The following is a 26,335-nucleotide window of genomic DNA, read 5'->3' as shown; positions in this document are numbered from 1 at the left end:
CATGTTGGCCATGATAGACTATGTCAGGCCTAGACTCTCAACTCGGAGCAAAGAATTGACTTCATAGATTAAAAAGAAGAAAGAAGATGATGACGAAAAAGAGGAGGGGGAGAGGAAAGAACAATTTATTCTTGTACCTCCCACCAATAATCTCTAAATTTTGTACAGGGAGCAAATGCATAAGGCTGATATAATCTTCTTTTCCATGGATTTCTTTAACCAAATCCTAACTTGTCTCACGCTTTCTGTCTTTCTTTCCCCTCCCCCCCATTTTTCCTTAAATTTTCCTTTACAAAACCAAACGAGAGCTAAAAGTCCATACAGAATTTAATCCAATTCTTCATCTCAGGAATGGCATTGGCTGTGTTACCAGAAAGGTCGAGTCATCCCTTGGACAAACCACAGACAGGGAAAGCTGTGCAAAACCACAGCTGGATAACAGCACCCCACGCCTAGAGGCCAGGGAATCCAGCCAACAGTCAGATTATGAAAAACCAAACCATGTCACACTAAATACTCAACACTTGGACACTTTAACAAGTATTTGTTAATTGTGCTTCTGAATACAGACTCCTAATTAAATACAGCAGCCCTCACATTGCACACATTTAACTAATAGCATCTCGTTATTTTGGTCATTATTTTTTCCTCCTGTTTCAAGATTGTTGGAAAATTATTTCTCTTGCACATCCCTTAATATCAAATTTGTTACCTAATGTTATGACAACAGGAGGTGATTTTTCCATTTTCAAACAAAGAGAGACATGATTATGGACTTAATTAGTTTGCAATGATTTAATTAAAATTTGCAGAACAACAATGTACCTAATTAGAAACATAATTATAACAATGTACCTTTCCATCTTTGAAGGGACCATTAGTCATTGAAGTGGTATGTTTTGTAATTTAAGATCATCCTTATTTTCATTTTCTGATTAGTTAAGTACAGTCATCGTCATGTTCAGGTAATTGCTTTATTAACTAGCTTAATTAAACTTCCTGTAAAACTGACAGCTTCAGAGTTATTCTTCTTAATGTGTTGTTGACAAAAACATTAACTAATTACGTAGCGCTCTTTACAGGGCTTACTTACCTCATAAGCTTAATTCATTAGTACTTTAAAGAGCTTTGAAAACTCTGACTGCAATATACTATGGAAATGCTTTGTATTGTCAGAGTATTAAATAGAGCTGTTATACTCAGGAAACAGTAATTTATCTTTACAAAGTTTTATAATAAGGGAGAGAGCATGTGCATTTTAAAACATCCACATTTCAAGTGCTAACTAGAGACTCGGTGAAATTTTTGACAAACTTAATGCCCATAGAGTTCAAAGTTAACAGGAAAGGGTGAGAGAGAGTTTCTAAAGTTTCCAGAACTATAACAAAATTACACAAGTCCAAAAAAATGCTAGGAATGATTGCTGGAAACAGGGTATGAGGACTGAGTAGATACAGGCCCCATTTTACATCTGTGTTCAAATTTCATAATACATAAGCGCCGAATTATTGGTGCAACAAAGAATCCCACCACCCAGTAAAACTAGTTTGTCATCTGGAAAACAAATCAGGAACAAAAATTCCACCACACACCAAACATCTTCATCCCCTTCAACTTCAGCACTTCTGTGAAGCAGATAACAGATCAACAACAGAGACAAGTTTTGAAGACACTTCAGAAGAACCACCAGAAAGATTTAATGCCTAACAGGTGGCAAGATTTTCAAGCAGTACAACTCCCATACGTGAAGCTAAATCAACTTAAGAACCACTAAAGTACTCAGCACCTGTGTCTCCTATTGTGATAGTTTGGGGGACAGTTTTAAATCCCTTGTAGCACAAGATCTGGGCATGGACTTCTCATAATTTTCAATACTTGCCCATTTACCTTTGTGTTGGAAACCAACACCTTGGAATATTTTCCAGTGGAAGATGAAAAAGATAAAAAGTTTCTTCTGACTAGCTCTCAAATTAGTTGAGACCAAGAGAGCATTTTGAAAATCCTAAGCCTCTATCTAAACCAACCAGTAAGCTTAAACGTGGCGGTTTATAGTTTACATTTTTTTTTTTTTCCCCTAGGACCCTTATTTATTGAGTGCTTTGGGTTGGATCACTCTTCCCAGTTTTATCAAAAAGTTCTTGCCTCTAGGTCTAAAATGTCTTTCTTCATGAAGAAAATTTCACTTGTTAAAAAATAAAGTTGGTTTTGATGAAAAGCCATTCAGTTAGAACACCGCAGGGAAGTCTGCGGCACTTGACTTTCTGACGATGCTTGGACCCGCCGTTAACCCAACATGTTAACCTGAGCAAGCATCCACGATTCCACTTCACTCTTTCTTACCCACAGTATCAGTTACTGAGCAACTTTAGAAACGTCCAGGCATAACACCACATTGCAGTAGTGATCCTCAAGAATACGCCACATAGCCTGTATTTCTGCTGGGCCAACAACATTTCCTCTGCCGTTCTGCGAATGGCTGCCTTCAGAGAATCCTAATCCCTTATAATAGAGGCGGATGGGCACAGTCAGTTCCCAGAATCACCAGCACTATAATTAACATAAGCAAAATGCTTTCTTTCGAAATGCAATCTCTACAGAAAGCACTAGAACAAAGAGCACAACAGTCTGAGGATTATCAAACAGCAGAAACCACCAAAATGATAATGCTTTTGCTATTTTGCCATATAGCCTTTATGAATGGAAGATTTTTATTATCCAGTCACGAATAACTAAGACATCACTTAGAATGCATTTTTAATTGTTGTTCTTTTATGTTACTTTCCTGGAGTTGAATCCTTAAAGAATTCTTGAAATTTTCATAAAAAGGGAACAAATCAAAGTCCTTCATATTCCACAAGCTCTATTGAGCATCATTCCAGATCAAGTTCTGCAGTCTTAATTTTGGTTTAAGGACTGAAACTAAACTTTGAAGGGGTAGAAACTAAAAATGCCAAGCAATGATATAAGGAATAGTCAGGACCTGTTTAAAAAGAAATGTCAGCCTAAGTTGAAATTGAAATGCAAAAGGAATATGCTCTTTTCTTAAAGAGCAGTACTTTGACTGAGAATGTTATCTCCATTATCAGCTTGCCTTATCTAAAGATAAGGATGCCTCCACTTTTGCATAAGAATCCAAGAACCACATTAGTTCAGCCCTGCAGTTCCTCAGCCTAGTATCCTGCCAAGTTGCAGACCCTTAAAAGTAAGAAAACTACAGAGGAGTAAAAGAAAGAGCAAATGAGAAACGGAACAAATCAGTCCTGCCAAACTATACCAATCATCCCAGCTTCTGGTAATCACTGGTTTATGGACTCAGTGTGCTAGAGGTTTACCAGCCTGCAGTAGATCTGTTCTCCATGGATTTATATAAATCCCATTTATATCTTTGCCCTGCACAACACTGCGCTGCAGTGAATTTCACAATTTTATTCTGAGCTGAAAAAATTTCTTTGTTTTGAAACTACTGACTTATAATAAAACCAGATCTACTGAAATTAAGTACAACATTCCTTTTCCAATATTAGTCATGATTTCATACAAAAATCATGTTGAAGTGTTCTAGTTAGCTCTGTGCCTCCTTGCGGGTTCCACACCTGACAGCCATTACCACCCTTCTCTGAGCATTTCATAGTGCTCCCATGTCAGCCTTGAGATGAAGCTATGACAACTGAAGGCAATGAGAAGTCCAGGCATTTACAGGGAAACATAATAATGTTTTGTGCTTGTTCTCAATTCCTTTTTTAACACTTTATTTGCATTTTTGCCTGGCAGTGATCATTATGACGTCTTCGGAGAAACAGCCAGAATTATTCTAAGATCAAGTGGCTAAATAAGAGCCCATGATATGTATATTTGGTTATTTTCTCTTAATGGGAATTACTGTGCATTTATTGACACCCAAGTTTCATCTGCATTTTATCAGCCAGTCATACTTCTGCAGTATCCTTTCCTTTTCATTCATTTTTACCTCAGCTAACAGTTCAGAGTATGGAAAGAGCAATCCCTGGTACAAACATTACTGAGAGTGTTGAATGGTAGCCCCCAGTCATTAGCTAAATGCTTTGATGCTGCTCTGCCAGGCCATGAACTCCAAGCCCAAACCCCATCTCCTGCCAAACCCTGTGCTGTGCCGGGAGGAAAAGGCAAAAACCTAACTCAGCCAGGACGGATCAAAATGATGGTGTCTATGTGTATGCTGCCTGTCTGCCTATGTGAGTAGGTGGCCAACGCATAATTTCAGAAGACTTTTTCCCTCCCCTGAAATGTAGTGGCTACTCTCCATCTTTTGTTTACAAGCTTAGCAAGAATCCTCTCATTTGCCCAGCATATCATTACATGGTCACAAAGCAGCTGATGCAGAGCCAGACTCGAATACATACATACCAATGCAAGGCAGCGTGCTATTTGCCCACACTCGAATGTCCACCCTTCTGCATTTTCACAGTCAACACTAGAATATGCCAGCACTGCAGTGCCAGAAAGAATACTTGCCAACGCTATTGCATATGGAAGAAGATTACCAAAGAAAAGCTTTGATTTTAGTGACTTAAGGGCAAGAAAGAGGGATCACATTATCTGGTGAAAACTAGTGGTGAATTTGAGGGGAACAGTTGTATTCTGTTCATAGAAGATATCAGAAACCCATGATCATTACTGACCATAAAAGTGTTATTTGTTAAAATACACCATTTAGTTTTAATGCTCTGCTTAAAGTATTTTCACCTCATGTACCAAAATTTGTCTTTTGTGGAAAAAAAAAAAAATCAACGAAGCAGAGCTTTCAGAAGAAATTGTAGAGAAGCAATGATGTTCTACAGGTTACTGTAATAATACACTCACAGATCTACAATGTACTGCATACAGCAAAGAATAATAGTACTGCTATAAGCATCTGCTCGATATTGTGTAAAGGTTAACCAGACATGTATCCTCTCACTAGGAGTGGATGTTGCAGAAGGATTACCAGTCATCATGACACTGGAGGAGCCTTCAATCAAAACCAAAAAAATTTAGAAAAAGCAACCACAAAAACGCAACCTGACAAGCAATCGCTCCGGTGGGACAGTACTCGGAAAGCAATGAAACCCCACCTTCCCCAGGCAGTGAGACAGAACGTGGGCAATGTTTGTGGAAGAGAAGTTGCTGCACTTAAGAGACCAACAAGATGCTGTAATTGTCAGTTGCTAGGACAGGAGCAATTGATAGTTAAACACACAATAAACAAAGATGAGACAAAGTTCCTTCAGAATAAATCTTCTAAAAGTCTCCTTTAAAAAAAAAAAAAAGCCACTCAAACAGAGGCAACTTCTGGGAGGTATGTCTTTGATAGTCAAGCATGTCAGCACCAGGAACTGTTTGAGGTCTTCATTATAGCTGTCAGGCTTACATCATAGTCACAACAGTTTGGTGAATTTATGACATAACAGAATTTCTGATGAAAACCATTTGGATCTTACAGTAATAAATACAGAAGGTCAGAAAAAGACTCAGACCTAACAGGGATGCAGGTAAGATGTAGAGAAATTAGTTCAATAGGATAACCGAATATGCAATGAAAGCTGTTTACTACAGAATATCTTACATACTCTCAAGAGTTCAGACAGCCAAATTTAATCCTAAATACCTGTGTGAAATTACCATATTACATACTCATAGAGAGTATTAAAGAGAGTAGCTTGTTTAACAGGCAACTTGGAGCCCCTTTTCTGTAGTCTGTGTGTACAAGGACAAGACAGTTTCTGCTGATTTGCTCCTTTGGCCATGCAAATCCTTCAGCCAGAATAGAAGTGAGGCTTAAATGAATTAGACATGTCAGCATTTTAATATTTGTGTCCATTAATGGATGAAGTATTCAACCGCCCAGCTGAGAAGAGAATGGAGCTGCACTATCATCATCACTGTAACATCACAGCAGAGATTTTTTTTCCCCTGATCACTTTATTTTCCTGGATTTTTGGGGGACTACTTTTGGATTTTAAAGGGTAGTTTTACTGGCTGTCAAACCTTACCTTGCATACAAGAAGAAAAGAAAACCTCAGGAGTGTTCCCTGAACATGACTTCCAGTGCTCGAGGTGCTGTTTATGGAGCATGTATCCGAGACATGGAAGGCTTTATTTGATAATGGGAGATGTGGACTGCTGAATGGCTGTGAAGCCAGTTTCTTTTATTGATTCAAGCCCTAAGGTGATTGTATTTTCTGTATAACAAAGAGCCAATTTATCCCCACTGGGTTATGGGAATTTTTTTTATGGTACCATATATGCTGCATCTGGCGCACAAGCCTATTAAAATTGTGGTTTAAATGAATTGTAATATGTTACCCATGCAGCCTGGAAACAAGTTAAAAAAAAAAAAAAAAAATCACAGAACAACGATACTGCCAAGTTATTTTACCATTTGGAAATCAAATCTTAAAACAAAAACTATCCCAAAATCCTCTTGTCCAAACATGCCAATCTAATCAAATGAATTTTTTTCTGTTGCATAACCAATAGCGAAAGTGTTCTACTTCATTAGCAAGAATGAGCTATTTAGAGAAACATGAATCATGAAAGGCGTAAGATTCTGATTTGTCATTCTGATTTGCTGTTTGTCAAATATGTGAAAATCTACATTTCTCAGCACTTTTTGCACAAAAATATTCCAAAACTAAAGCAGACTGCAATTTAACGCTGCCTGTTAATGAATGCCAGTTCATCTTCACACTCCAGCCTGGATGACCACGAGCGACAGGATTTCGGGTCACCAGCAGAACTTACCTTGCTAGTATACGTATGGCCATCAGAGCCACAGACAGCGTTGGCATGCGCCATGGGGCAAGGCTTGCACTTTACTATGGTAGCTGGTCCAGTCCAGTGCTTCTGGGCCAAGTTCCCTTTCTTTTGTCGAAGGCTGTAAAAGAAGAGACACCAGGGTTTTTTTTGAACACTCTTGTATAAAACAGAGGAATGAAAGCTTCTCGGAATAAGGCAATGCTGGATTTTTCACCACAGTATTAATTTAAAGCAAGTAAATTAAATATAGCTCCTAACAATGCTTCTATAATATGGCACATTACAGCAGGCAATCTAAAAGTCATAAATTGGTAGGCAGTCCTAGATTTACAGTACTTGGCAGCTTCATTTTTATTTATAACTACAAATGGCCTCGCTTAAGAATACAGCGTTTTGCTGAACTAGGCAGCGTTTCTGGTGAAGCAGGCAAGTAGCGTTACATCAGGTTGTACAGAGACATTTTCACCAGGCCTCCTCCGAGTTGCCAAGTTACGTTAAGGTGGTGACAATTTTAAAACAAAATCCTTTGAAAAACATCGCCATTTATATTATGCTTATAAAAAGGTAGAGAATCACCAAACAACTTTGCCATTGAACGTGCAGAAGCCCTCTCCGCACGCCAGCTACCGAGCAGCTGGTATTCTGGGATCAATCCCAGTCCCGCTAAGAAAGCTGTAGGTGACAGAGAGCACCTCCAAACCTGCAAATGCGTTTGTACCATGGGAGTGACTGCAGTTGTCCTCAAGTCATGGACCACTCAATTATTGCATTAAAAATGTCTATGAAAAGACATCTGCTCCAAAAACTTCTTGCAAATTACGTGCAATTGATTCTGATTAATAGCTCATTTTCCTGTCATAATGAACTACTTGACTGATACGACATTAAGTAATTATCACCAGCCTACTGTTGTAAGCCGATGAAAAGTTTGCTTTAGAAACCACAAACCAACGTTACAATGCATATTCATTTTGGCCACGCGTACTTGTCTTTCACTGGAAAACATTTACAAAGGAAGGCAAGGCATTGCATCAGCTTTGCTGGAGACTGTTAAGAAAAATAACTGCCATCTGTTCTCATACCACAGTAAAAAAAGATATGATATAACAGTTCAGCTAGAAATACATTTCAATGCGCCGCTGAATGACTTTATCACAGTTTTAGAAAAATATATACAGATATATTTTAAAGCAATTTCACTACAGCTTGCAATTTGCTACACAATACTGACTCTGATGTAATGACACATTCAGCTGCTAAAATAATAAAAATTCTATTCTTTCATCTCAGCTCTACTTTTCTTCAAAGTCTAACCTTTGTCACAGTGATGAATAGTACTATTAAGAAGCTTGTGTCCACAGAAGGAATCCAATCATGATATCATAAACTATGAAAATAGAAGCCTAGTATTAAAGTCTAAATTCCCTTGTTATTTTGAAGAAGTTTTCTTAATGTGCAGAGCAGCTTTCCCTCTTTCAGATGCATTCTGCCTTGCAGAGTTACCATCAAGGCAGCCGCTAAATGCTGCGGATGGGGGGGCTGCCTGGCTCTGAACCCCCAACTAAACTCTGCAGACGTGCTCTCTTACCCTGGGGCTGCACAAACCATTTATTTAAGTTTCCCAGAGTCCCTTTGACTTTTCTGCAGCCCCCTTGACTCCAGCAATGCTTTGGTACTAAAATGTAACGATTATCTTATTTTCTGGAACTGTTTCGATTTCTTTTGTCTTTTCAGCTTGACAAGAAAATTCCCTCCGTCACTTTAGTTATGGCCCTGCACTTCTAGAAACACACAGACTCAGAAACATGTCAAAAATACATTTGTTTGTAGTACTGCAGATGCTGATGAGCAGAGACTGAAGACATGTGAAAGGTGCTCCTTTGGAGACTGCAGAAGGATGGATCATGGTACAAAGCAGACTTTTTACTTTTTCACAGACTTTGATTTCCACAATGCAAAATTGTTAAGAGGAAAGTTTTAGGATTATAGAAAAACAGCTAAGAAATGCTAAACTCTAAGCATATGATTTAGTGCCATTATCATCAAAGCCATTAGGCACAGAGCATGCAGGATGGAGGTGAGCAACTGAACTAACGAGCACCTCATCAAAATTAAACGTAGACTGAAGTTCTTAGCTAGACTGATGCCTAAGCGGTCACAGGATCTTGAGGCTCCGAGTGGCAAGTATAATCACAGAATCAGTACGGTTGGAAAAGACCTGTAAGATCATCGAGTCCAACCTGGACGTTGTACAGCGTTCAGGGACCAAACTACATTCAGGCATTTCACACTATAACCTTAAAAGAAAAGTCTGCTCCAGACACGGCTGCTTGTCCCAGCCTTACAACCCCCTGCTCTTAACTTCCATAATCCTGCCTTGGTCCCTTCAAGATGCACATTGAAAAGCCAGTTTCTATTGGAAGATTCTTCTGGAGCCAATAATGTTTTCCACTCTCAAAAAAAAAAAAATTAAAAAATAAACCCCAACCCCTTTAATTTGTCCATTTCAAGTCCTTTCCATCACTTTACTGAGTAAAAAGAACATGCACAGCCTTAGGCTTAAGCTCTGCTTTTGCTGCAGCTGCCTCGAAGCCAACAGCAAGCCATGGGTGTGAAAGCAGAGCCTCCCCCTCAGCGAGGAACTATAACGGTTTCACCTGAACTTGATTTTCAGCATTTCACTCACAGACACTGAAGGAAACATTATTCTCTTCCTCCCCCCCTACATTCACCTTCAGGATCTTCTTTCGATAATAAGAGGAAATTTATTCTCTCGAAGACAGATATTTAATAACAAGATGAATTCACAGTGGAGTACATCTCAAAGCACTTTATTCTTTTAGAGAGAAAGAGTTGGCAATTTTAGTAGCACTTTATGTAACACGCGTAACAAGGCAGGGGACCGCTGGAAGAAACCTGCAGCCATCCTGGAAGTTTCTGCATGCGGGATTTAATTGGCAGCATAGTACAGCAGCCGTTTTGGTTGCAAGAAACAATCTGGGTTTCCAAAGTGAATATATTCTTTTCAAGCTACGCTTTTGTCAGAAACAATAGCGCAAAACGTCACTGTATTTGAAACAGGTCAGAAATATTTTTTTGTCAGCTTGGCCAAGTAAGCAATAGCTGAAAGTTTTAACTCCATACCCAGATTCCACACCCCCACCAAAAATACAGGTAAGCACCTATTTCCTAAAGGGAACATACATTTTCCAAAAGTAAATATGTATTTTTCTGGAGTGGTATTTTGAGAGGCTGGATAAGACTTTTGGAAGCATTTCGATCCTATAACCCCTAACAACACATCAAACATCCAAACAAAGAAATTAAAACCTAGACAAGAATATTGGCTGCCATAAGCAGACAGCCTGCAAATCCCTTCTCAATGGAAGCGCACATTCACATACTCTGGGAACATGTTTTGCTACGCTAATCATCTTGTTTGAGAATAAATATGTCAGGAGCAAGCCAGGCCAAAGCAAATTAGGCCTTTTTTTTTCCCCCTGACAACTTAACCAACTTTAATCCTGCTTTAAGACGTAGAGTTGAAAGGATCTACTACAAACCATTAGAAAATTACAACTGTGCAGAGAGAACAAACCAGAAACTCCCCACTGGGGTAAAAGTCTGCCACGTTTATAAGGACAACAGGGCCAAGTATTTTCAATGTTCCAGAAACAAATAGACATTAATGTCTTGCTCAAGTATTAAGACTTACAGGCAAACCTTGCCTGCTTTTGCTTTTCAGACTGGTGAACCGATGCACTGAGAGGTGTAAGATTTAAGGAGCAGTTAAGCTTTACAGAATTCAGCCTCTTAACATTTTAATGCATAGAGAAATTTTAGTGGTTTAAAACATTCACACTTCAACACAGGGAGAACGTACACTGACTCAGCTTCATTACTCATTACACAGACATACTACTTACCACATACTGTGAAAATACAGGGAGACTGCCTCTGCTTTGCTTGCTCAAGAACAGGGAGAACACAGCAGGGCTTCCAGATGCCACCAGCCAGATGTTAGGACCCTACATGGTGGCTCCTGCCCCAGAGCCACAAACACCCGCACCCCAAGGCAGGTCTCCCAGGCACAAAGCTTTGGCTGTGGAGCTCAGAAGCTCCACCCCAGATTTTAAGGCTTCCAGGTGCGCCCTGGGGAGGCAGAAGCTCAGCCCCAGTGAGGGCTGATGGGCGCAGCTGCAGCCTTGCCCCAGCCGCCAGCCCCTGGGTGCGAATCACCCGGCCGCTCCCACCTGGCTGCTGCGGGGCTGCTCCCGGCTGGGAGCACCAGCTCCGGCCACTGAGGCAGCCTGCCGGGGGGGTTGAACTCCGCCTTTCACTCAGCAAAAGTTTATCAAACCCAATGCCTCATACAAAACATTTTGCATTGAGTCCTATTTTTCTGGAAAAAAATCCACCACCCTGGTTCCTGACCAAGGCTGTGCGTGGATGACACAGGCTGTGCTGTTCAGGGATCTTGGCATAGAATCATAGAATCATTTAGGTTGGAAAAGACCTTTAAGATCATCAAGTCCAACCGTTAACCTAACCCTGCTAAGTCCACCCCTAAACCATGTCCCTAAGCGCCTCATCCACACGTCTTTTAAAAAACTCCAGGGATGGTGACTCCACCACCTCCCTGGGCAGCCTGTTCCAGTGTCCGACATCATCGAGTGTTTCTGGCCAAACGCATCTTGATGAAAGCTGTGACTACGTTTATAGTATGATACAGATCCATGTGTGATGGTTTATCTGCTGCTCTGGTTCCTTCTCCTTCAAGCAAAAGATATAACCACTGCCATACTTCAGCTGGCAGGCTCAGGTGTGCAAAACCTCAAACTAAAAGTTAGTTTTCTGAGGTTAAATTCCAAAACGTTTTGCACTACTCCAAATTTAAAGGAAAGCCAACTGATGGATATCCCAAACCCATGCAAAACAAAGTGAAGTAAATAAACAGCAGAGTAAAATATCTGTATGAAATGTCACGGAAATATTTTCAAACATTTCTAGTATTCTTAGTTTGTTTTCATCAGCTTTTTCAATTTATTCAGCAATCAACCTAGTACTCGTGATCTTGCCTGTCTTTGCTTATAACAATTCTCTGCAGGATGGCACAAAAGAGCATATATGGCAATAACCTCCGGCAAAGCCAGTGGCCAAAATAAAGTCCCTTGCACGGAAAGGATGGGGTTTTTAATTTACATTTACATTTTGATTTACTTACATTTAATTTTAAAGTTTACCCAGGTCCTAGAACTATGCATAATTTAATTTTTATTTGCCTTGAAATACTCTTGGAAAAATTGAAAATTTTAAAATATTTTAAAGCGGACTTTTTAAAAGGGAATAATTTATCTTTTAGGGTGAAACCTGGAGAGGATCACCAAAGAGCATCATAACCACAACATAGGAAGTGAGAGTGGATATGAAACGGATAAGCTTAGTTTCACCCAATACTTACTTCCAAACTATGGCATAAAGTTAATTTTCTTACCATTTACTGAACTAATTGATAGATTTTAATTAATTTACTTATTGAGAAGACAATGATCTCTTAGCCCCTGTTCTGCACCTGATTTCTCCTGTTGATGGAGTCTCTAGGTGCAGCTCTGGTGAATATAGTACGAGATGACTAGGTGGTCTATAAAGACATGAAATTAAAAATGGGACCTTGTAAATTTGATACAGAATGTGTCAATCGAGAATATCAGTGTTCAATTTTGAGACAACAGCTTACCAGAAAACATGAGCATACTCCATTTTAATAAGCTGTTTAATTTTGCTACCTAAGATAATGACTATAACTCAGAAAAATAATTGAGAAATGATAATATAATTTAAAATGGCAAATTGTATCAACTATTTTTTTGTTTCAATTAATATTTGTCTTATCACAGCCAGCTAGAAACAGCCAAAATATCAACAGATTATACAAGCAAGACCAATTTGTGCTTTTATGTAGTTACATTTGATCGTCCAAGTGCAAATTCAATTGAAGCTGTAAATGAACTTTAATATTAATAAAGATATAAAATGCGCTAGATTTCAGACTTTTCATCCAGAAGAAAATTTACAACATTAAGAGTATGTTACTCCTCTTTAAGACTTGTTATTCCCAAATGCACATAGGGTAAATTAGCAGATGAAGCATTGATGATTTTAGTGCAATTATAAATCAGGCTCCTTTGAATCCATGTTGGCAGGCTATTATTTTGAAAGTCCTGCCAAAGTTTTGGGAGGAAGGAGACAGAAGTTCCTCCTTAGGACTTTAGAATGTATTTTGTAACTTTATTGAAGAAGAAGAAGACGACACTTCTTTACCCAAAGGAGTTTTTGTTAGATGAATTTTCAAAGGTCTGCTGCAAATACCAGCAGAAAGTTTCTCAAAAAAACCCCAGCAAACACGTTACGCAATTTCTTCTAACAGAAAGCATCAGGTAAACAAAATAGAGAGATTGGCGCTGTCTCTTCTTGTTCTTGAAGTCACTGTTCCAGTGACTACACAAGCATGGAATTTGGCTCGATATATGTTGCAAATTACTTGCAACGCTCACCTCTCTGTGTTTCTGCTGCCTAAAATAATACAACTATTTAGTTCAGGTCCTATCTGAATAGCATTGAGCTGGTCAGGAATTTTTTGATACAACAGGCTTTAACTACAAAATACGAACTTGACAAAAGCAAATTATTTCATGGAAATAAAGTGGCATTACTGAACTTTTGATGACATTGCCGCTGGAGAACTCGATGGTTTTGTGAGAGTTTATCGCAGGCTGCAAGTGACCTTGAGGTCCCAAGGTGGAGGCTACGCAGATGCCTTGACACATAAAGTGCTACAGGGAGAGAAGCTTTTGTTCCTGTTTCGGCTGCTCTAAAGTGAGAAGTCTGAAAGCCCTCAGAGCTCTGGTCCTAGTTGGGCTGATTGCATGGAAGACCATCCTTTCCCAATGGTCTCTACCAGAGACCTCTTCCACGCAGCAAAGGCAACCTCACCGTCCTCAGGGTTTGCAGGTTCCCTGGAAGGCAGGTTGGAGTTGGGCACCCACGTGTGGGCCCAGCTACTGCAAGGATTCCCCGTGTAACCTTGTCTTTAGGTGACTGTGAGTTGTGTGCATTAATTTTCAGTTACAGCTCACATGGAGACATTCCTCAAGATTAGGATGAACTTCATCCATCTTTCTTTCTTTCTAGACCATATATCAAACCAAAATGCCGTATGCCACATACAACGGCTCACCGATCAAGCCTTTCTGAAATAAAATTAAAAAGTTCAGTGCACCAAAGCAGGTACCAAGTATTTGTGCTTCCTGAGAAGCTGGAAGGAGCTCTGACAGAGCAAACTGAAATGGTTTCCTGAAGCTGGAACAATTCACTGTGGAAAGAGTTTAAAATGTACTGCCTGTACCTTCTCTATGCCTTGCGTGCAGTTTGTTTTTGTCTCCCTGAAGGAAGCTTATCGCGCTAAAGATAAACCCAGCAGTGCCTGGCTGTTTCTATCTTCCCTTTGCATAAGCTGTTTCTCTTGTTCTTGAGGAAAAGAATGACAGAGCTGAAATTTGCCAGTATAAATGGCAATGTTCTCTTCTCTTTTTGTATCATTTTCCTATTCTGTTTATTAGAGCTAAGAGTTTGGCCTCATTTCTAAAACCTTTCATATTTTTCACAAGAGCTGTATATACCTCGAGCCACTACCAGTCAAGCTATGTGAAGAATAGGCTACACATATTACCCCGAAAAAAATAGGATACTAAGCTTTCGAATTAGACACAGACTCCTTATTTAATACAAACGCTGTAAAATGAGAGCAGACATATGATTAGAGTAATTTTTCTACCTGGGATTTATACATTCACACACAAAGAATAATAACATGCAGAGCTGCCTTGCATTTCAGCATCATCCCATTGGACTTCGATACTACCACTTTCTTTGATTTCATTATTCAAAGAAATAATTTCAACTATCTGATTGTACTAAGGCTGTTGATTACTTTCTCTTGCTGCCTTCATATCTGCTCCCTGACAGATCTGGCTTAAAAGAGCCATAAGAAATAAAAGGTTTCTACTCACTGTACTTTGGTAGATGTGCAAAGATTCTTAATGGGGCGTGGTTGTGACTGGGGACCTTTCTGGCAGAATGAGGCTTGTTCAAGACTTTCTCCCACAGTAAATGGATACTCTACTTGCTTGCTGTTCTTTCAAACAATGACATCGACGGGATTACATTGGGAATTAAATTTGTCCATTGCTGGAGAGCACCGGTAGCACAGGACTATTCTCAGCTGTACTCAGAAGATAGAGATGGAGATGAAAAATATAGGGAAGAGTGAAAAGGAAAATCTCGATTGTTGAGGTGAAAGTGTGTCAGGTGTCATTCCAATGAAATGGAAAATAGGTATTTCCAAGGGAAGAGGAAGAGTTAAGCCTCTATTTCTTACCAACAGTAAGATGGCAGTATAAAAATAAGCATGGGGGAAACAATGTACCAGGAGGAACTTGTCAGCTAGGTATAGGGAAGGCTGAAAGTTTTGGTATTGCAGTATGTTTTGCAAGAAAAAATCCTGACACATCTTGCAGAGAAAACGCCCTGAAGATTCTTGCATGGATCCTACTAGGTCCAGCTAGCAGCCAACTCTTGAAAGAGAATAAAGGGTCTTGGGGCCCTGGGTGCTCAAGGTTATTGGTTCAGCAAGATGAAGGAATCTTTTTGGTTTTTATATTCCTACAGGTTTTAAAGGAACAGAGGATTTGGAAAAGCTGACACAGATTCCGAAGACCCAGAGGGCCAAAAAACCTGTAGTCTCTTTGACTGATTCAATACAGCTGCTGCAGGTAATTTCTGAGATCCAGCAACACGGAGTCAGAGAACCCCCTGAATGCATCTACTTGAGCAAGGTCTGTGTCTAAACAACTACAATACGGCACTGAAATACGTGTACTGTTAAACTGTCAAGACAACTAGCTCTGCACAATATCGGGATCTCTCAGCACAAGTATCCTTCTGAGATGTGAGTACCTGGCCTTACTTATTCCTGGACTAAAAGTGGTAAGATTCTCTATTAAGCTCATTACAGAAGCACATGGATTTCTGCCTTTGGGCACTTTAATACGTAAAAATGGTGTTTGAAAGGTCCCCTTACATTCTTAGCAAACAGATTATTGTGCTTACAGGCATTTTTTTTTAAAAATCTACATTCTTAATGAAGCTTGCAACTTTTAGACCTAATACATATGCTTCACAGCTGCGTAGATATGAAAACTGGCAAGGTACACAAAGAAAAAGAACCAAAACAAAAAATCCACGCAAACATACAATCCCAATGTTTTTAATAGTCATTATGCCCTCCTGAATAAATAACACAGCTTCTAAACTCTGCCTGTTCTCATGAATTTTCATGAGAGAATTATTTTCCTTTTCATCATTATTTTTATACTAACATAAAAAGGAATCTCAGACACCAAACTATGTAAAAATAAAACGAAGTGCCTTGAATTTCAAAGGAGGAGGGGAGATAGCAGGAAGTTCATAATTAAAGCTGAAATCTTCTCTTCCACTCCTCAGTTTGCAGTAATCTTCAGCAGCCGCTTCTGAACCCGGGATTTTGCATGCTCTGTGAGATGCTGTAACTTGGCACAGAGTGCTTAAAGGTGAAGTCTGCAGCAAATATAACACTTCTGTTGGCATTGGCTTTCTTTCCTTCCTTCTATGCCCACCTATGTGTTTTTTCCCTGTTACCAGAAAAGAATACTTTTTAAGAGGATGAAGGCACCTTTTCTCTGCCCAGGATCTGATTATTTTGATATTAAAATATTGCATTGATCAGGTCTGCCTCCTCCTGCCGGCAGAGCTTGCCAAGATCGCCGAGGAAGCTGAATTGCTGATGGCATGTGAGATTAATCTGAGCTGTCACATTTGTTTGGGAAGGAAAGCTGATCCTCACTCACTATGCCCTGTTTCATGCAACCAGACAGCTTCAAAAGTGTTTTCACCAAATCTGGCCGAGCAGTCATTTCCCACCATTTCCCTGCTGCAGCTCCTATTTCTAGTTACGATGCTGAACCCTGCGTGGCTGAGCGGCTGGGCAAACAGAAAGGTGCAAGTTACTTAGCAAGGCTAAAAGTCATGGCAGATCTCTTGGCAGCATTTAATAACACCAGAGAGTTCCAACATGACTGATGAACCTCCCAGAAGCTGCGGATAGACAAGCTTTAGAACGGTCCTCATTCTCAGCTGAACGCAGGGGTCTGTCAAGTTTAACACCATCAAAACCCCGATGCCCCATGTCCCCATGGGACAAACTAGTGGGGCTGAAATAGGTGGCAGACCCACACTGGCATCTTTATCAGCTCTATGTCCTGCAGTATGGTTTAGAACCCGGCCTTAGTTATTCCGGCAATGGCAGTAGTTCAGTCACGTGCAACACATTCCTTACTTCCACACTCCAAAAAGCCCTCCTGCCCAAATAGTGTGAGTTTGTTGGGTTTCGGGGTTTTTTTTCCTGAAGGAAAAAGGTTCAGAAAGCTTACTGTTACTTTGCAGCTGCAGGGGAAAAATCAATGCTCCCCCCCGCCCCAAACCAAGCATCCTGAGACAGCTCAGCTGCGTTCTGCTTCATTATGTTGATTCTGCTTTTCCTAAGGCAAATAACATGCAATCCTCACAAAAATTGACATATTGCTGGTAGGGATGAGAAAGTAAATGCATTTTAAAAAATACAGTAATAATTCTTGCCCTTAAGGCAGTAAACCAAATGTTTCTTTTTAAAAATGACTGCACAGTACTTCTGTTGTGTGAATACTTGCTACCATGGTACAAACAATCAGTTACAAGCTGTGCTAGCAAAATATTTGCCCCTTCTGACACATTTTATTACGAGAGAGGCTTATTAAATTCTCAAGAAGGCTACAGCAGATTAAGCTGTTGAGGATTTTTACAATTAGCATCCATTACCTAAGAATTCATATATGATTTCTGAATAGAATTGGCTTGTCAAACAACAGACAATTAAAAAAACCCCTAAATCCCAAAGCCACCTCCAGAGTGTAGTCAAAATCCAGTATTCAAGGTTGGTTCGGAAAAATAATCAGAATGCTGTTTCCTATGTCAGAATAGAATGAATGTTAGCGAAATGCATGCTAACCAAACCAGTTATAAATATTATAAGGAGCTGGGTAATTTTAAAACCCCATCCTTTTTAGCATCTAAATAGGCTAATGCTCCCATTGCTTATTCAGCACTGCTGATTTACAGAGCTCAGTACTATGGATGTCTAAACATTCTGCTGAATTTCTCAACATATTCAGTGCTGTCTGTCTGGTTATTTGATGCTAGAGATGGAGCTCATAATATCTATATCATTCCCAGCTTCTCGAATGAGGCCATCAGGAGCATTACCCATCTTATATCAGGCTATGTCTTAATGAAAGGTGACTAGAGCTTCAGGAAGGCCCCAAACCGATAGAATTTACATAATCACATTAATTTCTGATACTAACTGAATGCACATGATCCAGTCTAGAGACTGCAGCACGTGGTGAAACACACCTTTAGGTAAAATTTGAACATGAATGCAATCGACATACTTGCAGAAACTGCAAGATACACATTTCATGACTTACTTCCACTGAGATATTAAAATTTCACTTTGCTGTGACCTTAACTCCTGAGGCCTAGCAACCATGCCTTACAAACCATCCATTCTTCCCATATTCTTCAAATATGTAGCTCCACAGGCTCCCTTACCCATGGAGGCTCAAGGTGCCATTAAAATGCAATGTAGCTATGCCCTTACACTTTTGAAAGTTTCAGCATTTTATAGCAGCTTCCTCAGAAGCATATTTAACCATGTGAAAAAGTGAGACTCAAGCAGTGACATATTTAGATATATAGCATAACATTACCTGAGACTTTCACAGGTTTCGTAAAAAAACAGATTTAAATACTTGCTGCTAAGGTATTAAACAGGAATCAGTTTAGCGCGAGTAATGTTGCTGGCTTAGTATGTGCCACCTTACTTTCGATCACTCCTTCCCACTTGGATTTCACTTCAGCATACATTTCCCTTTGTTTATCTTGCTGGGATCAACTATACATCTATGTCCTCACCACTCTGATTTTGTCCCCATTTGTCCTTTGTGACTTAGCTGATGAGGGACTAACGGGCTGAACAAGGGTCAACATTTCTTCATCTCATCATTTGGACTAATCCTGAATTAACCACCTCGCTCATAAGAGATGGACACTCGTTTGACCACGTTTTTCTTGTGAACTGAGTTCTATTCCTGTGAGCTCCCAGATGGCTTTCTCAACAGTTTCTCTTTCAATCCCCTCTCTCCACTGTCCTTCTCCTACTCACTGTTGATTCCTTGTACCCTATTCTTATTCCTCTTCTTTCTTTTTACCATTTCTCTCCTTTCTTTTTACCGTTTCTCTGCTGCTCTGGTGGAAAACTAGGAACTGCACTAATTTTTTTCCCTGGAAATTAATCGTATTCTTTTCCCCCAATGTTGTTGCATTTCTTCATAAAACACTTTTCTTCTCTCAAAACCTACTGTCTGTGGTCTACCATCTGCCTGACTGGCATCTCTGACTCTCTCCCCCAGTCCTATTTTCTCAAGATCTGGTCGGCTTGTTTAAGGAGAATTTTATAAAATTGTGAAAAAATTGCAGTGCCCTTTCCTACTCACTGTTGTATTTAACCATTTTGATTCCAATCTTTCAGCCTGACCACTCTGCTCTGACCTCCTCCCAGCTAATCTCCTTTTCCTCTCACTTCTCCCCTCCTACTTCTGAAACTTTCTTCTGCTTCATTCAACCTCAAAAATGAGGTCCCTTGGAGAAGCAGTTATTTCTTCACCTACTCTTAACTCTTCTTTCCATCTCTGCAAGGAAGTATCATATCAAGTACTCTATTCTCTCTAGATGGTCTCTCAATGTCATTTTGGTGCTTTACTGGTAATAGCCTAGTCTTCTTACCTTTCTACACGTGAATCCTTGGAAGTCTGAGAAACTTTATAGGTGTCCTCTCTGGTTTATCCTTCTATCTCTTTGTACTATTATTGTGATTTCTTTTTTCAGGAACATCTTGTCCACATTAGAAGCTTGCTATGGCAAAACCAAGCATACAATATTTCTTCTCAAATCAGCTTCTTTTTTTTTTCAGCACTGTTTCCCTATCATCACATTTATCATCTGGACTTATTCTTTAACTATATCCTCCCTTTCCCAGATGCAAGCCATAGCACGTTATCTTTCTGCTTTCTACTATGTCCAAGAGGAAAATATAATGAATTTAGCTATGTCCTATATCATCTTCCTAAAATCTTTCCAGATCACCTGAACAGTCATTCTCACTTTATGCTTGTTTACAATCTATCCTTTTATTTTCAGTCTGTATACTGTTTAGGATACAAAACGTACTTTTACCTTTAGACCTATCAGAGGTCTGGGTCATGAGTAAATAATACTTTCGGTGAGGGAAGGAGGTATTTGCAAAGGTAAAATACAGAATACGAGTTTGTTTCTTCCCAGAGATGGAAAGTCATTTAGATGCTCTGGGATACCTTCTGCATGAGCCCATTTCCTTACATATAAAGGAAGCCAAAGGCTGCTTAAATCTTACTCTGAGGGTTGCAGTATAGCAGCTGTAAGGCTCTTTTATATATTGACAACTGTGTTTTGGATTCACGCTCTGATGATCCTCAGTTCTTTCCTACCTTTTTGAATTTAGCAGAGAGCCCTATAAACAGGTGAACTGGAGTAATCAGACCACTGAATATCAGGAACATTGAAACTTCAGCTTGTGTTTTCTGACCCACAGTCTACAGACAATTTATCTCATCTTGATCACGATCCTAAGGTGTCAGTGACAGAGCTCTGCTCTACTCAGCTGCGAAGAGGGCAGGGTTTACATGTCAGCACTCAACCCATTGCTGGTGTGCTGTCAAGGGCTGGATAAAACTCATTACGAAATGAATAGCTTTCATTGTGTTTCATCAAAAACTAGAATATGAGTTTCTGAAAGGACTATGAACCTCAGTTATACAGGCAGCTGGTTCAAAATGAAGCAAAAATTTCTGAACTAACAAAGGAACTAATTAAAAAAACCCTCAAGACTTCTGAGCTCTTCCTTTGCTAAGCTAAAATATTGTTGCAAATGAAAAATTCATACATAGATAAAACATAGGAGCTCAAGAAATTAACTATGGATGAGGTGCTAAGCAGGAATGACCGCACTGTAATTCAATTTTGCAGTCTTGGGCTTCAGGTAAACTAGATTAGCTAAGACTAGAAAAATCTGTCAAAGGACTAGAAAGAGATTTAAAGCCAGATGACTGACCAGAATAATGGCACGCACCATTACAATGTACAGCAATGAAGAATAGACAGACTAATTTATACAACGAAACTACAAAAATGTCCCTTCTGTTCAACATGGACCATCAATTTAAATACCAATAAGCTACAAAGAAAGAATTTCTAAAGAAGAGGAAAGAAAAAGCAGAGGACGTATAAGTTCCCTGTATTTCTGTCTGTTGAGTCATCTTCTGAGCAAGTCAGGAGACTGGATGCTAGACAAGAGGAGGAGGTTTGATTCTTTATTAGTATTTCCAACTCCTAACTAACCCTATTCTCTTGACTTCTTAACTCATTAAATAAATGAACAAAAAAACTTACATCAGGCTTTGCTACTAAGGTTAATTAGTCTTCCACAGTTGATGATCACTGATTCTAACAACCAACTAATTAGAATACTTTGTTTTGTTTCATAAAAGAAGATGGATTGTGTTGGTGATCAAAGCTAGAGGCTAGGTAAATTAGCAAAGCAAAATTCCCAACAGTCACTCCCCATACATAATAAATAACATTTTTCTACATATTATTATAATAAAGCTGTGACAGAGTTAGAATAACAAAGCTAGCATAAGCAGACCGTATTGGTTCTTACTAGATTTTATGTAGTATGAGTGTGGATGATACAAAGACAATTCTCTTTAGTAGCTGCGTAAATACAGACAAATACAAGAAATACAATCATAAGCCATAACAAAGCACGTATTAACAGGATATTGGTGTGAACCAGGTGTGTTCAAAAAACATGCAGCCGTGTAGATGTGGCACTGAGGGACATGGTTTAATGGGCATGGTGGTGGTGGGTTGACGGTTGGACTTGATGATCTTACAGGTCTTTTCCAACCTTAATATTTCTGTGATTCTGTTTGTGAGACATAAGGCACACAGCCATCTAAGAATCTCAGCAATAGCTTTCTAGCAGAGTATGGAAAGCTTGGTACGCCACTGCCAAGTAATCACTTGTTTGAAAGAGCTTTTTCCCCACTTTTTTTAGCAAATTCCATCAAACTTCAGCAATGTTTGTTTTGGAACAATTGAAAGGATAAGATGTTATAAATACCTCCCAGCTATTTTGACCTCATTTTCTAGAATCATAATTTCCAACCTACTACTTTATTTCCTGTGTATCAGGATAAATGGTGCCTCAGTGGCCCTTGTCTTGAAACTGAGAAAATGGGAAGTTTAGAAACATACTTAACATTTCTTTCTCAAAGAAGCAAATGCCGACTAGTTGAAACCCAAATCATCCGTGGGAAAATGCATTTCCGTATCTGTACAAATGTTGAAGGAGAAAAAAGCTAATCTTGTCAAAGTGTTTTACTTACCCAAATTCAGAGTTATAGGCTAGTTTATATTGAAAGTCTTTTTGTGTTAAAACAAAACTTACACCAGAAGTTGTTAGAAGAGAAACATCAAAACCAAACTGAAATATTTCAAGATTAGATGAACAAATGCTTGGAGTAATTTGACTGAACCTTATTGTGAACATGAATTTTTTCAAGATTTTGGCTTTTTGTTAAGATGGAAAAATGCTAAAAATGCCAAACTTGTGAAGAGACAAGAGAACAGTTTCTCACCAATTCCAACAAAGAATACTAATAAACTGATTTAATGAGAGCAATTAAATTGCATTTATCCTCTGTATTTTATGAACCCTCCTGAGTTTAATACAGTTGGAAGGCTCAGTATTATTGCCAGTGAAAGAAAAAGGGGAAACAGAAGAAAAATTGACAAAATTGCCACATAATCTGAAGTCTTAAGGCTGCATTATCCATCAGTGACCGTTTAGATGTTACTTTGGAACAAAACGTCAGTTTTGTATCTTTAAGGTAAATTGTAAACAACATCTTAAACTTGAGTGTGAGCAATGTTGTTAATAAAAAGTTTGTGAAGATTTCTTTGCAAAAGTGAAATAACTTCGATAGTTCAAATATCTTCTGCAAAACTTTTACAAAACTATTCCTTCCTAGCAGAGTGTGCTCTGTGAAAAAATTACAGACGATTGATTGAGTCTGGGTCGAAACTGGGACTGCAGTAGAAAGCTCCTCTAATCCCAGTCATAACTGTCAGAACAGTCCTGTTCCTCCAAAGTACAGTGCTGAAAGAAAGATGAGAAAAATCTAAAGATGAGAATACAGTTTAGGCCAGAGGACAAATAAAAATACGTAAAAATAAACAGGAGATAAAATATATCAGTGAAAATAATCGGGATGCCAATGAACTGCACAGCATGCTTTAGCTCTCGGGTATATTTTCCTTTTTTTGAAAAGTAACATAATTTTCAAATTTTACAGGGTTGTAAAAGAGCCTCAAGGTACAAAACCTGTTCTTTATTTTAAAACTGTGCTATGTTGTATAGGAGCATGTTTATTCAGATGTGTGAGATAACATAAGCCCTCATTAAGGGACAAAATAATTTCTTTTCAAAGCGCAAATCTTCTAGGTGGGAGAAAAGTACAGAGACCATCAGAGAATATTTACTTCATGACAAGTTTTGCTGCTGGAGTTAAAATGGAATATAAGCAAAAAACTGCAGAAGTTAGAGTGATCACACCACTAAGTGTTCACAAGATTTGTGAGATTTTTCTTTTTCCTGAATCCGGCAGGTCTAGTAGCAACTCCTTTGAACGCTCTGAAGCATTTGCTTTTCCTGGAAAAGTATGAAGAGAGATAATGATAGAAATTGCCTACTCTTCAGTATGCAAAGAAAATGCTAAGAAAAAAGGCTAGCTGGGGGCTGTTGGGAAAGTCTTCTTTGCAATATCCACTTATTAAAGCTACTGTCCCAGAAAATGGAAAATAAAGGAGACTGGGAATTTTTTTTAATAGTTGGCATTTGTCAGAAACCAGTGAAGACCCAGGCAAAGGATTGGATCTTTCAGAAATCATAATCCAACATGTTTCATCTCTACCATTGTAGAAATAAAATATGAAAGCAGCAATGCTAGATCACTTCCAAATAATGAAAAGAGGAAAGAAAATGCCTCCGGACACTTTTCCAGGAGGAAAGCCATACTCTGTCACTTGCGATAATAATGAAAGAAAATAACGTCTTATTTTCTCTAGGTACAAACGATAATTGAATACTCAAGTCATTTGGGGTTAACTATATGCTATAGATTCTCTTCACAACCTTAATGTAAAATAAATTTGTCATATCACCAAGACAGGAGGTGGTGATTACATCAGTCTGATTTTACTGACTTCTCAAAGGTGGTACACTGGAAAGTCATGGGAGTGGATTTTATTTACCCTTCTGTTAACAATAGCAGTACTGACTCAGTAGAGCTTGAGTCCCAGTTGAATGCCATAACCATCACACTGCTGAGTGAATTTTGCATAATTAATGAAATATTCATTGGGTCAGACATGGACAGCTACCAATTTGACAGCCCAGTGACTAGGGCACTCACCTAGGCTGATGAGACCAAACCCCTTCTCCAATTAACACTGAGAGAAAGGACTAAAATCTACAGACTTTCAGCGAAAGCCATAAAGAAAAGCCAATAACCACCTATCAGATGATCCAGAAGACTATTCTACCTGAGTCACAAGGCTTGAACCTCTCTTTTCTACAGTCTATAGTCAAGGTCTCTTCACCAACCTACTCGCATTTCTGAGGTGAGGGACTTTCTTGTCAAGAACTATTCTTTACGTTCCTAGGAAATGTTTTGTTGAATTGACAGGAAAACCATTTTGTCAGAAAACTCCAGAAGTCAATACTTAAAGCTGAAAGCTTGTTTTAATTTTAAGCTCATTTCTGTTTCTACTTTCTCAAAATGTGCCAATGTGAAAAAAAGCTCAGCAGGGAGCTCAGCTGTGCAAACTGAGACTGCAAAGACTATACAGATAATTCTACGAAGCTAAGAGCTAATCCAAGAACATTAAAAAAATCCAGTTTTAAGTACTGTACCTAATTGCAATATTTGATTTCATAGAGGTGGCATTTTTACACTGGCTGCTATACAAGTTTTCTCTTTTTTCGTGTTTTAATATACTAATTAGAGTAAAAAGTAACTCTGTGGAATCTGCTAGAAATTTTGACTTTTTAAATTGCAATCACTGAATGTTCTGTATTTACTTGCAATGAATCTTTAAGGACTTCATTGTTAAAGTAGAGAACATAAAGCCAATAACTGATAGCAAAATGAAGGCTTGATAACTCTTACTTAACTAATTTGGAAACTTGTTAATCTTCCTGCCCCCGCTATTCCACAAAGATTTAATAGCACAGATCTGTAGAAATGTCTCCTGGTAATTACACTTCATTAATGTAACAGAATGTATCATGATATATTTGCTATTTATTTATTTACTTTAGACAGCTCTACCCTGTAGCCAGTTAAGTGGCTTAGAATGAACATACAGTCCTTGATAAAAGACATACCCCTGAATTTACAGATAAGGAAGGTAATATGGATCCTCCAAACATAAAATGACCCTGTAGGCTTCCAACTCTACAGGCATATAAGTATGAGATGGGCTTTAATGAATCAGTATTTTCCTGTTGAGGAAAGTGTATGGTGGAGTTCAACAGCGCCTCATGGACTGCCCGCTCACAGCCGCCAGACCATCAAATCCACCAGGCCAAATCCTGAGAGCTGTGGGCTTCTGAAACAATAACTCTTTTCAGTTTTAAGAAGCCATGAAGGGGCTTGGTACGAGATAAAGTTTGATCTTTTGACTACTGGCACTGAGAATTTAGCACTGACTTTCACAGCAGATTCAAGGAAGAGAGAACGAAGGGAAGAGCTCAGACCACAGAAGAGAACTTCCTTCTTTTCCTTTTTAGCTTTTGAAGTTCAAACATCTGATCACCTCTTCCAGTTATTAGAGAGATCACGTAAGAGTTTTGCATTGGTGATATGGACTGTAATTACAAAGCACATTGGCATGGTGTTTCCTTCCTTGACTCCCTTAAAAAATTGGCTGAACAATAAGAAATGTAAAGTATCACACAGCAATATCAAGATCTTTTCCTTCCACTTTTTTAAGATACAGAAGATGCTCACAGGCATGAAATTATCATATATTGTAAGACTGGTTTAAATCTAGAGATACAAGCAACATATCTTTCAGAAGTGTGCTGAGTATTCCTCTTTTTGCGTAAAACGTTAATGCCTTTCTGTAGTTAATTTGTAAGTGGAACAGTGATACCTGAACAGACATACTTAAAGAAGCAAAATATTCTGGGTTGATTTCTAATCAT

The 26,335-nt window shown here is 38.9% G+C and overlaps 1 protein-coding gene across 1 annotated transcript in view; it reads right to left on the bottom strand.

The window, feature by feature from the left end:
- SPOCK1 (SPARC (osteonectin), cwcv and kazal like domains proteoglycan 1) overlaps positions 1-26,335 on the bottom strand; it is a 324,832-nt gene that overhangs the window by 93,770 nt on the left and 204,727 nt on the right. The window contains exon 6 of the mRNA XM_059825381.1: positions 6,760-6,892. Coding sequence (XP_059681364.1) covers positions 6,760-6,892 — 133 coding nt within the window. The remainder of the gene's footprint in view (positions 1-6,759; positions 6,893-26,335) is intronic.

Source organism: Gavia stellata, chromosome 16, assembly GCF_030936135.1.
Source record: "Gavia stellata isolate bGavSte3 chromosome 16, bGavSte3.hap2, whole genome shotgun sequence".
NCBI lineage: Eukaryota > Metazoa > Chordata > Aves > Gaviiformes > Gaviidae > Gavia > Gavia stellata.
The sequence above is the reverse complement of the archived record's forward strand: the minus strand, read 5'-3'. Positions and strand labels throughout refer to the sequence as shown.